This window comes from Corvus cornix, chromosome Z (assembly GCF_000738735.6).
Source record: "Corvus cornix cornix isolate S_Up_H32 chromosome Z, ASM73873v5, whole genome shotgun sequence".
NCBI classification, from domain to species: Eukaryota; Metazoa; Chordata; class Aves; order Passeriformes; family Corvidae; genus Corvus; species Corvus cornix.
The window spans coordinates 9,086,455-9,099,935 of NC_046357.1; the positions used below are offsets into that span (position 1 = coordinate 9,086,455).

Here is a 13,481-nt window from a genome sequence, read left to right on the forward strand (position 1 = left end):
TAATGCCACCAAAGGAAACAGAACATTTCCAGATCCTTCTGTTGTAGAAAGAGGGGAAGGCAGGCACAGTTGGTCATTTTGGTAGGCCTGCAGTCCATGCTAAGTAAGGATAAATACTGGCAAAGGAGACATTAAATACAAGTGAAAGCAAATTTCATGAAAGAAGAAATTGAATGTTCTCACTGTGCAAAATTTTCATCATCCATAAATGAAGGACCAGCACCATTAATCCAGTGCTCATCGCTTCTCCAATTAAAGAAATGTACATCAGAATCTGCTTACTGCAGCTGTAAATGTCTCCATTTCACTGTTCTGATTTACTCCATTAAAAGTCTATTTTTGTCCTGTACATGACTAGTTGTTGCTCTCCTAGGTTATGCTGGGAGAGACCATTCAGGTCAAGGACTGCATGCAAAAGTCCTGTGGAATAAGGTGTGAAGAGGTAGCAAAAGTTCTAAGGTTGCAACATTTATATGACTGACATGGAAATCGTCAGTTCCACTGCCCGAGATGTGGTACACTGTCTGGGTCTGTGGAAAAGCACTGTGAGCTAGCCTTTTCATCCCTTGCCTTCGTGGGTTTCTGTCGAATATGATGTGAGTTAATTCTTTCAGAAAGCTGCAAAAAGTAATAATTTCTTACTTTTTAATTATCGTTTGGTGACAGACATTGGATGAGGGAAGGAGGCGGACATCATCTGGGGATAAAATACTAAGAGGTTTTTGTCTATCAGCAGCTGTGCATGAGCCATTAGCAGCTGTGCACACACTCTTCACTGTTTTAGGATAAAATCCTACAGAAAAGTATCACTCCAGATGGGGAAGGTTTATGTGTGTCAGCCCTCAACCAATCATGCTACAAGCATATTCCTTCCTATGCTGGACACTGCCCAGCCTTCAGCAATCCATCCTGGTGCATCTGTACTTGCCACCTTCTTCCACACTAGCATGATGTTAACATCTTCCACACTAAAGACCTTAACATCAACAGAACCTCGTATGTTTGAGTGCACTAGGCATAAACATTCTGCTAGAGCTGCAATTGCTGAGGAAAGCCCTCAGATCCCATTTTGAAATACACCTTCCCAATGCACCTGATTGACACTGCGAACAGTGGTGTGCAGATTTGCACATCTGTTTCTTTCCCATATTTAAGCATCTGTTGTGTGAAGGACAAAGTGTGTAAAAATGAAGTGGAAAATACCATTGAAAGTACCAGAGTCAAGCTTGCAAGGCTTTACTAATTCTTTCCTACTCTACTTTTAATGTGCAAAATGAAAAATGTGTTGAGAATGTGTGAAAAACAAACCTATGTCAAACCTATTCTAAACGGAAGGCCAGGACCTACATTTATATGCTGTAATATCTGTTTTTGCAGGCAGACATTATGCTAGAACTCCTGTACTAATATCTGCAGATATTGGTTCTCCATCATTCTGTAACCCAAACAAACTCACAGCTTTTGGGGCAAGTATCAGCATCTTTCATTTTTCGGAACAGACCAAGGCCTTCCTCCTTGCTCATGGTTTGTAAACAGTTTCTTACCATTTGCTCTCTCAGCTCCTACCTTACCCCACAGCTCCCCAAATACAATTTGCAATCATTAGGACAATGCATGTAGAGATACTGAAGGCAATATATACCCTATTTCCTTTGAGTGTATGTAGAGTACTGGGAGCTGGAAATACCTACCCTTTCCTTTCTGTCCAACAGCTTTTTCTCTGCCTCCTGGAGGCTTCTAAACTGTAATTTATGTACTTAAATGTCAAGTGGAGCAAACTAAATGTGGGCTACAGTTTCCTACTGACATACAAACAAAGGCCAAATCACCTCTTGGCATACGCGAAAAGGTTGTCTAGGCACTCGGGTGCACCTGCCATTTTACGCCTTTCAGGAAGAACAGGCACGTGCCCGTGGCAGCACAGCCCTCCTGATGGGAATTGCATCCCCTCGTGGTCCAGCCGTGCCCCCAGCATCTCACCTGTCGTGTGCCCCTACGCTCATGCGCTCGGCCCTGTTTTCAGTCGGCTCAAGCTAAGGGACAAGGGAGAGCCGCTTGGCGGGACTGTCTTAACGGGACCGGTGTGCTCCGTGTGTGAAAAGGAATGCCACTGAACAGCCGGCCTTCCCTGCTCAGTCACACTCCACCGATCGTCCCCTCTGTCGGACAAACACTGCACTATGAGCGGGATGAACCCAAAACGCCTCCGCGACTTCCAGTGCCGCCCCTCGACCCCACGGCCAGCCAGACCCCCGCCTCTTGCTCTCTCCCAATCCGCCTGCTCCATGAGGAGCAACAGAAGCTTCCCAAGGGACCGCCGAGCCCGTGGAAACGCCCCACTTCATCACTCCCAGCCACTGTCTCTCGCTCGGGCTGTACAGGCACCCTACCACCCCACGCCTTGCCCCTTGCTTCGCCCAGGGTGAAACATCCACCCACGCGTGTTCCTGTGCTCCTGTGGAGACGCGGGCAGGGCGCCCCGGAGCCCCTCTCCGCTGCCCCCGTCTCCGCTGGCCCCGGCTCCTCCCTCCCTCCCTCCGCCGCTCCCCGCCCGCGCGCGCGGTCCCTCAAGGACTCCGGGCGCTCAAAGTCAGGCGGAGCGGGGCCGCCGGCAGGGGGCGGGCGAGGGGCGGGCGAGGGGCGGCGGTGCCCGCCCTGCGCGGAGCGCGCTCCGAGCCGGCGGCGCTGCTGATGCCGGGCGGCGCGGCGGCGCGGAGCTCTGCCCAGCCCAGCCCAGCCCAGGGCGGCACAGCCCAGCCCAGCCCAGGCCGGCACAGCCCAGCCGCGCCGCTGAAGGGCACCGGTGGCGGCGAGGCTTCCCCGCGCTCTCCCGCGGCTGGCGTGCGCCCGCCCCGCAGCATGGAGGCTGGAAAGCGCAGCTCCTCCGCCGGCAGCCGGGACGATGGCAGCGCTAACTCCTTCCCAGCTAAGCCGGCGGCCTCGGCGGAGAAAGCCCAGAGCAGCCCCGGCAGCGGCGGCGTGAAGGAGCATGGCAACTCGGTGTGCTTCAAAGTGGACGGCGGCGGGGGCGAGGAGCCCGTGGTGGGCTTCGAGGATGCTGAGGGACCCCGGCGGCAGTACGGCTTCATGCAGCGGCAGTTCACCTCCATGCTGCAGCCGGGGGTCAACAAATTCTCCCTCCGCATGTTCGGCAGCCAGAAGGCGGTGGAGAAGGAGCAGGAAAGGGTTAAAACTGCGGGGTTCTGGATCATCCACCCCTACAGCGACTTCAGGTGAGCGCGGGGCTCGCGGCGGGCGAGAGAGGGGTGGCCCCGCCGCCTCGCACCTCGCCCGGCTCAAACTTCGGCGGGCGCCGGACCGGGCGGCGGGGCCGGGGCCGGGGCTGCCGGGGCTCGGCCCGGCGCTCTCCAGCGTGCTGCACCCGGGACGGCCCCGCAGGCCCCGCGCCGGCCGGGGCACCGCCCGCAGCCCCCGAGGTAGGATGCTGAGCTTATGGTTCTCCATCCCCCCGTCCCGGTCTGTCTGCGCCGCGGGGCCGCGGGCCGTCGGGCACGACTCTGCCCCGGGGGGATGAGAGCTCGCCCGCCCGCGGGGTTACACAGCTGCACCAGCATCAGTAAAATCCCGGTGTCGGCACACGTGTGCCCTTCCCTGAGCACCCGGTGTAAACACTTGTTCCAGGGGTTGCGAGAAGGAAGCGTGTCTGTCAGAGTTACAGTAAAATAAGTTTATCCAGGTGATGTGTGGGAAACTATGTTTTCATAGGGAGACAGGTAAATGTGATGGCAAATTAGCATTGCTTTCACAGTAAGCTGCATGGATGCAGGATTAGAATATTCATACAGCAAGCAAGCAGTGCAGATAAATGCCCTAGAAGTTATATTTCCCTTTAAAATTACATTTAAAGTGTAAGATTATTTCACTTGATTATTTACGCCAGCTGGCTGTTTGCCTTTATAAATGTAACACTTTCTATGATATTTTCTGAGGAACTATTGATGCCGTTAAGTGTATTTAATCAACAGCTTGAATTGAACAACCTGCGTCTATACGATAAGTGAATTGCACTGGAGACTGTGTTTAAAAAAAAGAAAATCCAGAATGTTCAATAGTTACATGGATCTTCTAAGAAAAAACTGGGTTAAACAGAACATTCTTTCAGTAGGAACAGGAGGAAATACTTCCAAAGTCCAAGTTTCTGCGGGACTGTTTGGAGTGAGGTGTTTCACAATGAGCTGTGCTAGCACCTTGCAGTTAAGCCTGAGAGCAGTACAGCTGCAGGAGTGGAGGAGCACAGCAGCGCTCAGTTATGACTTGAAATCATTCTTCAAATCCCTGCTTGTTTTCCTGGTTCCCTGAAGGCAATAAACTGCTCTCCTTCTTCTCCTGGACCTTTTCCCCCCCTTGCATGTCAGCACAGCTGCATTAGCGGGTGCATTAAGTGGGGAGAGAGCCAAGCACCCACTCCCTTTCTACCAGCTAGAGAGAGACGCAGCAGGTCACATCTGGTGCTGTGGTACCATGCATAGGGGATTAGGGGGGTCTGATAGCCTCTTCCTTACCCATGTGTGTGCATGTGTGTGTGTGAACTTCATTCACGTGAGGATTCTGTTGAAATGAATGAGGTTATTCTTGTGAATAATTTTCCTTGTTCTCTTGTAAGCTTGGTTTCTGAGTGAGGTGCACACCCAAACAATTTTTTGGGCAATAGGAGCTCATTTGTCATATTTTGCAGCATGTAACTTTTTAAGCTGTTCTGTGAAATAGGTGATAAGCATGTTCATTCTGTTTCATTACAGAAATATCTTCTAATTCGGTCCTAATTCTTCGAGTGGGAAGGTTTAGAGATCATAGCATATGTTTCCCTAGTTTTTTCAACAGGAGTAAACAACAATGCATCCTTTTCAGGCCTGTTGTCTGCATATTCTTAAATTAACTGGTATTTTCTGGTGCTTTTTAAAAAGTTTTTATTTTATTAGAGTGCTTGGTTTTTGAATAAAGTTCTTAGTCTTTCATTAGTATTGGGATGGTGTGGCCTGCTCCAGACCCAATTTTTTAGCCAGTAGGACTGTTTCAATGAAAAATATGAGATGTGTGTGTTGTTTTTCCCGAAATAATTGCAGCTGTATAGTGGTACAACTCTTCTTGGGTGGCAGTGCGAAATGTGTGAAGAAATTGTACTATACAGTATATTCAGCTTCTTATTTGGGAATTACGACAGCGCTTTTAAGCCCCATCTAACAGTGTCTCTGTACCAGAATAAATGCATATGTAAGGATGGAGTTGCCTTGGGTTTTTTTTGCGTGTTATTTGTAACAATGTAATGCTTGTGTGTAGACAAGCCTTAAAACATCCAAAGAGACACGGGTATTCCCAAGCCACTGTGTTGGTGTTTCTACCATCAGGGGAAAGAACTAAATTTTCTACCTAAATAACAAGAAAAAAGTAGAAAGCTGAGTATTTTATGGTATTCAAATGAGAAGATGTATAGTGCATTTGTAGATGCAGCTCTTATTAGGGTATTTGTGGCACGTATGAAAATAGAAATCCCAGTGAACTTTAAATACAGGCACACTTAAGAAAATACTGGATTAACCATGTAAAATGTGGGAAATTCTGGTATAAGCTCCTGCGGACTCTTTTTTTTTCCCTAGTTCTGCATGTTTGTATGCATTTCCTGGGATAGTTTGATGTATTTGGTTGTATTTCTTGATCTCATTCTCATTTTTATTTGTAAAACAGTATATTTATCTACACCAAGTGGTATTTTGTTTTGGTGTTTGGAGGAGTGGGCAGCATCCCGGTGCCCTCCTGCCCCTTGTTTTAGTATGAACAGAGTGTGGAAGCTGTGTCTCTAAACTCGGTGCTCTGTGAATTAATTAGTTACTTGCAGCCTTGTGGGGCTTGGTCTTTAGTTTTATGGCTCTCCATCCTGCTTGTGTTTCAGGGAAGAATTGTCTCTTCATCGGGCAAATACACCCTTGGAGGATTAAATTCAATAAGTATTACATAATTTTTCCACAAGGGGACCATTTTAATCCTGGTTGTCTTTTCCCAGTCTTCTGAGGTTAATGTGCAATTTGGAAGCTGTTACATAAACTGAGCACCTAATGCACATCAAACCCAGCACAAGGCCTCTGTTTTTCTCTTTGCAGCTGTGATTACTGTATCTCTAAAGTTGGACAAGAATTCTGTGTAATAGCATGAGTCACAAAAATGAGTTGATCAGTCAGAGTTTACTTAAGTCCTGTGTGCGTTCTGTGAGATACTGAGTCCCTCTGGCTGTCCCTTCTCCCATGTGGAGGAATGAGCCTGCTGGAGAGCATCACTGGTCCAGCCCTATGGCCTTGCAGCCACTGGATGAGAGCAGGACAAAGCCAATAGGAGATGGGAGCAACTGCCCATGGTTCTGCCGCTGCCACACGCATTTCATTTATTTCATAGGAGATTTGTGGTGGACATGGGCTTTGGGTGACTTTTATATGTCATGGCCTTCTGGTATTAATGGAAATGTACGTGGATGGTTTTTAGATGATTAATTACTTCATGTCCTTTGTCATGTCAGGAGTTTCTTTAATGTTCAGAGGGCTTGCTTGCATGTGCCTGGGCTGCTTGTCCAGCCCTGTAGCATGTCCTTCCCGCCCTCCCTGTCTGTGGCCCCACAGAGAAACCCACGCTGTCAAGGAAATCTTGGGTTTATTACCACATTGGATGGGGCATGTAGTCAGCAATCTATAAAGAAAACAGAGTTACTGCCAGAGTGGCATCTTTTGACCAGAAATAGCAGTGCATGAGACAGACTGAATGGAAATAATATGTGTATGCGTAAATGTAGCCTTCACACTCTGATGGTTACAGTCAGCTTCATGTTTGGGAACAGCCTTTCTTTGGAAGTGGGGACAAAAATTTTAACTGGCTTCAAGATGAAGTGAAGTAAGACTGTAATGTGGTGTTGTCTGTCAGAGAAGCAGGTAAACAGGTGCAGTGCAGGCAGTGCTGAAGGGTTTTTTTTTCTCTGTGTAGATGAATACAAAGTATAAACTAATTGGAAACAATAGGGAAAAAAATTACTGACATTTTGTCTCTGTGGGTAACTTCTCATTTATCCAAGAAACTAAAAACCTTATTTTAATGATAAGAGTAAAGTACAATCAGAATTATTTCTAAAACTTGAACAGAAAATTTAAGAGCATAGTGAATAGTAAAGGTTTTCTGGATTTTTTTTTAGCTTGTGTGCTGTTCCAGTTTCAAAACCTTTTTTTTTTAAACATTTAAGGCATCATGTGAATGTTTGAGGTTTATCCTATAAATCTTTATAAATCATTGAAGGCCCTATTGGTAATACCTTGCAAGTAATTTAATGCCAGGTTTCAACAAGTTTTAATCAGGGTAAAGACAATATTTGCATTTGTATGTCTGGGTAGTTACAGAAGAATTTGCATCTGTCTCCATTCAAAGCCATTTTATTATATTGTGCAGTTTTATGCAACGCGTCCATGTTGCCATACACACGTACAGCTTCAATTTTCAAGTGTGTGGCAAACTGTAAGTCAAAATTACCATGGTTTAGTGTGACTCATGGCCTTTGTTAATGATCCTTTTTTTAAAACATTTGAACTTATATTTGCATTATGAATCAATTTGCTTTTTAATTTTCACCTACCTTTTTAACCTGTCTTTGATCACAAGCATGATAGACTGTGCATGTTATATGTGCAGCTTGAAATCACATTTCTAAAATTCATGCATGCGTTGGTTCAAAACTTGTTCTTTGGGACCAGTCTTCACTCTGCGTGTTATACCTATCTTAAGTTGTATCTTAAGAAGCTTAGGGTAAGCACTTTGTCCTTCTCTTTTGTCACGTTTTTAATATCTCTCTTGAAGCTAATGAGATTTATGTTTTTGTGAGCTGTTACATACTTTGGTTTATATAGAGCAGTAGAGTTGGAAGGTAGTGCTATATGCAATGAAGACAGAATGTATTGTATCAGACTTAAATGTAAATGATAGAGGTATAAGTCTTCAAAACGAAAGACATAAATCATGTTGGTCTGTACTAAATAGTTGAGATACAAATTAGTGTGGGCTTTAATGGATACATTATATCACTGGTAGTGCCGGAATATGAAATGGCCACAGTTTTGTATTCTCATGGTAGTAATTTCTTGTTGCTCAGTATTTGTCATGAGACTCTATTGCAGAATTGACACTTCTGAATTCACTAATAAACTGATTATCATGTTACTATGTTCAGTCCTTGCATGTGGCTAAACATAGAGAACCATTTAGTATTAAAAAGATTATTAATCTTGTGCTTGATTTTTTATTTGCTGCTTTCCAACAATTTTTGCCCTTTACTTCTGTAAATGCCCTAAAAAAATAAAATGACAGAATTGTAGCATTAATCTAAATAATGCAATTATAATGTTTGAAAATTCTCTCTGACATCAAGTTATATATTAAGCTTCATAATAGTTCCCCAGGTAAAATGCAAGTCTCATAAAGGCAAGCTGAAGAGAAATACAGTAATGGTCCTCAAATGCATAAATGGATGTTACAAAGTGGAAGGAAATTACATAGAAATAATGGAGTGGAATTGTAGCAACAAATATCTAAACTAGACATTTAGGATGCAGGACCAAAAATAAGCAACAAAATGTTCTATTGGAAATATTCTGATGTGAAAAATAGGCCAGAAATGCATTAGGTTGTTTTTCATCTCCAGTTCCTATTATTTTTCATACTGAATAATGTCTCATCATTGGTTAGCACAGATTCATTTGTTATGAAATCTAGTTGACTAAAGCTAGCTACTGACATTTCTTTTTGCACCACTTGTAAGCAGGGATGTGTGAGAGAAAATGGAGATAGAGAGGTGCATTTTGTGCTTTTGGACTCATGAGGGCCATGTACTCTTGTCTTCTTTGAGATTTTCTTCAAGAGCTACTAAGGCAAGGCAGTGGGGTCCATCTAAGGTTGGTGCAGCAGCCACTCTCCTTCCAGACCTCTAGGGCATGTGGGAAGCCGTATGCCCTTGTTTGTTCAAGCAAAGTGATTAATTTTATTAATAAGACATCCTTCTGTCTCTAGATATATAGAATACTAATGCATAGTTTGAGCTCACTTACATGTTGAACATTTGCCAGTTTTCATTATGTTCATTCTAGTTCTGGAATAAGTCTATTCACTGCATTTTCTTTCACATTTTTGTCATGTTACTTTAACATTGAATAAAGTTGAAAGGAGAGAAAGAGCTGAACAAGTGTAACTCAAATAGTTCCTCAATTCTCTGAGTTACTTTTAATTTAACTTGGGACATTTCAACGATCACTTGCAGCACCTATGAATAAGTACAAAAGTACTTTTTTTTTCCTGCAAGATGCTTAATTTTACCATGTTTACCTTCTACATGATCTAAATAAAGGCAAATATTTTCATCATGATTTTGAGAAATGTTTAAAAAGAAACCACAACAAAATAAAATAAACCCCAAATGTTACAGAATTCCTGTGAGTAATTCCATAACATGTAAGTCAAAGATGATATTTTGGGGACGTTACATGTGAATCTTTAAAATTTAACCTGGATCAGTCAACGTTGTGAGACTTCCTCTTCAGTTTTCTGATGTTTTTGTTTTGACAGCAATGAGAAAAAGTGCTTGATAAGTATGACCTATGTCCATACATCGTATGTACACTTACCAAAAATTGGATCTCATAAGATCATCGTGGTGCTTGGGCCTGTGGGGAAAAGGTACTGATTCTGGTATTCCAGTTGATTGTTTTAGCATGGCTACACATTGCAAAATGTGTTCTGGGACTGTATTTGTTAGCTCATCAAAATAAGCAATGCTTATAATTGAGTCAATAAAAGTTTTTTCTTCATCTTAGGTTTCTCAGACTTGGGTACATGAAGGGAACAGTGAATTGGAATACTGTATAAAAACATCAACTAATACATTAAAGGTCTAGATTTACGATTTGATTGGGGGTTTGGTGACTACAACAGCTGAATGAAAGATGCATAGGATTTGATAAGTTGCTTAGGCTTTCTTGTGTGTGTATGTGTGTAGTTTATATAATGCAGCTAAAATTTGAGTGGCTCAGTTTCTGATCATTCAGCCTGGAGTAGCAGAAATAGAGATGTATGAATTCAGAGGTCACCTAAAAAGTATGAGTCCTTAGTACTGCATTTCTGCCTACCTATCTAAGATCTGTGGCACTGTAATATTTAATTAAACTTTGTCAGCTTTTTTGAGAGGTTCAATTTGAAGGTATAAGAAGGCAAAAACCTATTTTTAGGGACGAGTGTAGAATATGAAAAATTGAAAAGAAATGTACTTAATTTGATCATAAGTAAGAGGTATCCATTCTCACCTTTGCTTTCACTCAACAGCATGCCTGAGAACTGTTTTCTATGTCAATATCCATTTTCTTTTTGGGAGAGGAAACTTTTAACCTACTTTGCAACATTAAATTTTTAACCTGACAGTACAGTTCTCGTTAATTGCTTGAAAGTCCTTTAGCTGTCTATTTCCTGATTCTTTCCCAAAGGCATGATTTAATTTTAAAAATCATAGTGTATTCAGCTCTAATTATTGGAGAGCTTGTTCTAGACACATAGTAAGGTATGTTAATGACCAAAAAGTGTATCAGCTGGAGTCAATGTCAGTACTACCTCAAGGACACTGTCATTTAGCTTCTATAAAATCCCTGTTAATATCTTTTAATCTGATGATAGTGAGATTCAGGCGACCTGCGTGGTATTTTTCAATAATCTTATTGCCTTCTAGTGCAATGCAACTGGAATAAGTCTGGAATAAACTTATGTTCAGAAAATGTTCATTTAATTACAAAAGAGCTGCATACTGTTTCCATTACATATTTGAAAAAATCCCAAACTAACCCCAAAGCCATTTTCATTTTTGCCAGTGAAGTTCCCAAAACTGAAGTTACATTACATAGATGAGAGTAGGATATCTTGATTGTCTTCTATGTTGTTTATGTGTATATATTTTCTAATTAACCATGTCATTTAATAAATAATTTGCTACACTATTGGAATTTAGTGTGCTACTGCTCTTAAGTTTCTATCTCTAAGAATGTCATATTTATTAAAAATCTTATTAAGATATTTCATTTTCAGCTGAAAAAGCATGGTTTGTTTTATGCTCACAGTCAAAGCTATGTTGGTTTGGGGGGGGGGGCGTATTTTTTTTGAGTGTTTTGGTTTTTTATAAATTGCTTTAAAATAGCCAGTATACATAAAAATTGTTTTTAATGCTGGGAGGGTGGTTTAAGTAATATTACTCTTTTTCATCCAATTCTCAGTCTGAAAATCACTGAATCTTATATTTGCACAAAAGCTCCACTATATAAAGAGCCCCACAGAAATAAATTGTGCCCTCATGATACCAAATCTTCTGATTCTGTATATGTTGTACTCTGGTTGCCTCCAGGTATTTTTCCTCTTATATCAGTAGACTAAGGTGTGGAAATATTGATGTTTCTTTAGCCATTTCTGTTGTCTCTTACAGTAATTTATCAGATCCTCCAAGAAGCACCTCTCTTCATGGCATGACTGCAGCAGTGACAGCAGGGTGCTGATACAATCTGACCTTAATGCAAATATGTGGATTGCAGTAAATTTAGAGTAATATGCCATGAGACCTCCATAATAAATGATTGCTTTATCTTTTTCTGGGGAAAAGCTGTGGAAAATACACAGAACTTTTGTAGGATACATAGGAGTAAAATTTATGCAGGTCTACCCAGGAGATGAAATAAAAGCATGGCTACAAAACCATAGAGATGCAATTAAGCTTTTACATGGCTGGTGAGAGGTTTTCCATCAGGCTCTTGAATGATTTCTGTCTAGTTGCTCATTCCAGGAGGACTTATAATTTCTGTCTGGTAGAGAAATTGCTGTGAAACCAGTAGCAGGTACTACTACCCCCTAAACATCTTATGGCAATGGACACTTGCAAGCTTCTGGGATCCCCAAACACATCCTGGGCTACAGGATCCTTGGGATGGCTGCATATGGGCTTGTTTGCACTTGATTTTTCAGTGAAGGTAACAGCCAGGCTTGTCTGTCACTCTGGTTCACCTTGTCTTTAGTGCCAGACAAGCCCAGTAGTAACACCAAGAATTGCTTTTCCAGTTTGGGATTAGTCTGGTAGATTTAAACTTGGAAACAAAACAAAAGTAGCAAAATAAATCAAGCATATACATCAAATGTCAGTTGTTAATTGGGTACTTTTTCATATACCCACTTTACCAAGTGTTCTTATGAGCTGTTTTTCAGAGCTGTGTGCCCAGTGTTCATGGAAACTGTTATCTAGGTGACTGCCTGAGTACTGAATCCTGCTTTTTCTTTTATTTGTAGCATTTCTTGTGGTCTAATTTTCAGGTAGTGAAATCATGCTATAGGCAACTTGCATTCAAAAGTTTGTAGGAGCACTGGGATGTAGTCCCTGGAGAGTATTTGGAAGCAACTTCCTTTTTTCCCCTCATTCTGTCTTCTTCCTCCTACATCTCTTTCTGAATATATAATGCATTCCTTTAAATAAATGGAAAAGATGAAATTTTTTTGGTTGGTTTTTTTTCAATTGTTTGTTCTGCTGTGTAGTTTTCCATTCTTAGTCTGTTAGCTAGAAGATACTGAGCTGTTTGTTTAAACTAGCAGGGAGAAGTTAGTTTAGGTATTCTTCATAATCTCTTGCAGTTTTCAAAATTCTTTGTAGTAATTAAAAAAAAAATTGTGTGTATATTTTCCATTTCCCTTGACTTGGACAGGTTAGCAGCTTTCTGTTGAGAACTGCAGCGTGATGAAGTTGAACATACTGTTACCATACATTGCTACACAGACACTTTGCCGAAATTGTCCCTTCAGCTTGTATATTGCCAGCATGGGAATTCAAGTGTTGCATACATCTACCACATTAAAGATATAATTATCAGAAGCACGGTTTTGTAATGCAAAGGGAGTGTGGTACCAAGAGTAAGCACTGCCAGATGGTAGGCAATCTATCAGAGTGTTTAAAAAGGGTCAGAATTGAAAATGTCTGAAATCTGATGGCTTATTAAGCAGTAGATGTTGAATGTGTGGGAAAAGTGAGAGATGAGTAACCTAACCATGAGGTGCCCACATGACCAAACAGACTTTTAATTGCATGCATTCTGTCAGTATTATATGAAATACTTGTTTTTGCTAAATTAAATGTGGTTTTGAAATTTGGAACAGAATATTAAATCCAGTGATATACTGCTGGGTGTTGAAAAGTTCAGCAGGATTTGAACATGTTCTTACTGTTTATTTTTTGAAGTAGTGAATTTATTATGATGGTTCATGTCTCTGTAATGGAAGAAGAAGCCCAAAAACAATTTCAAGGTTTTTGTGCTGAAAATAATTAAATCCAGTATGTAATAATTTTATTATTTCATATAAATATTAATTAGGTAGATACGGACTAAGTACAACATAAATTGTGACTGAATCCAATTAAATATCTCTGGTTT

At 41.8% G+C, this 13,481-nt stretch overlaps 1 protein-coding gene across 1 annotated transcript in view; it reads left to right on the forward strand.

The window, feature by feature from the left end:
• Nucleotides 1-2,727: 2,727 nt before the first annotated feature.
• The window catches only part of HCN1 (hyperpolarization activated cyclic nucleotide gated potassium channel 1), a 203,663-nt gene continuing 192,909 nt past the window's right edge, over nt 2,728-13,481 (forward strand). Inside the window, exon 1 of the mRNA XM_039567357.1 lies at nt 2,728-3,233. Coding sequence (XP_039423291.1) covers nt 2,860-3,233 — 374 coding nt within the window. The 5' untranslated portion in view covers nt 2,728-2,859. The remainder of the gene's footprint in view (nt 3,234-13,481) is intronic.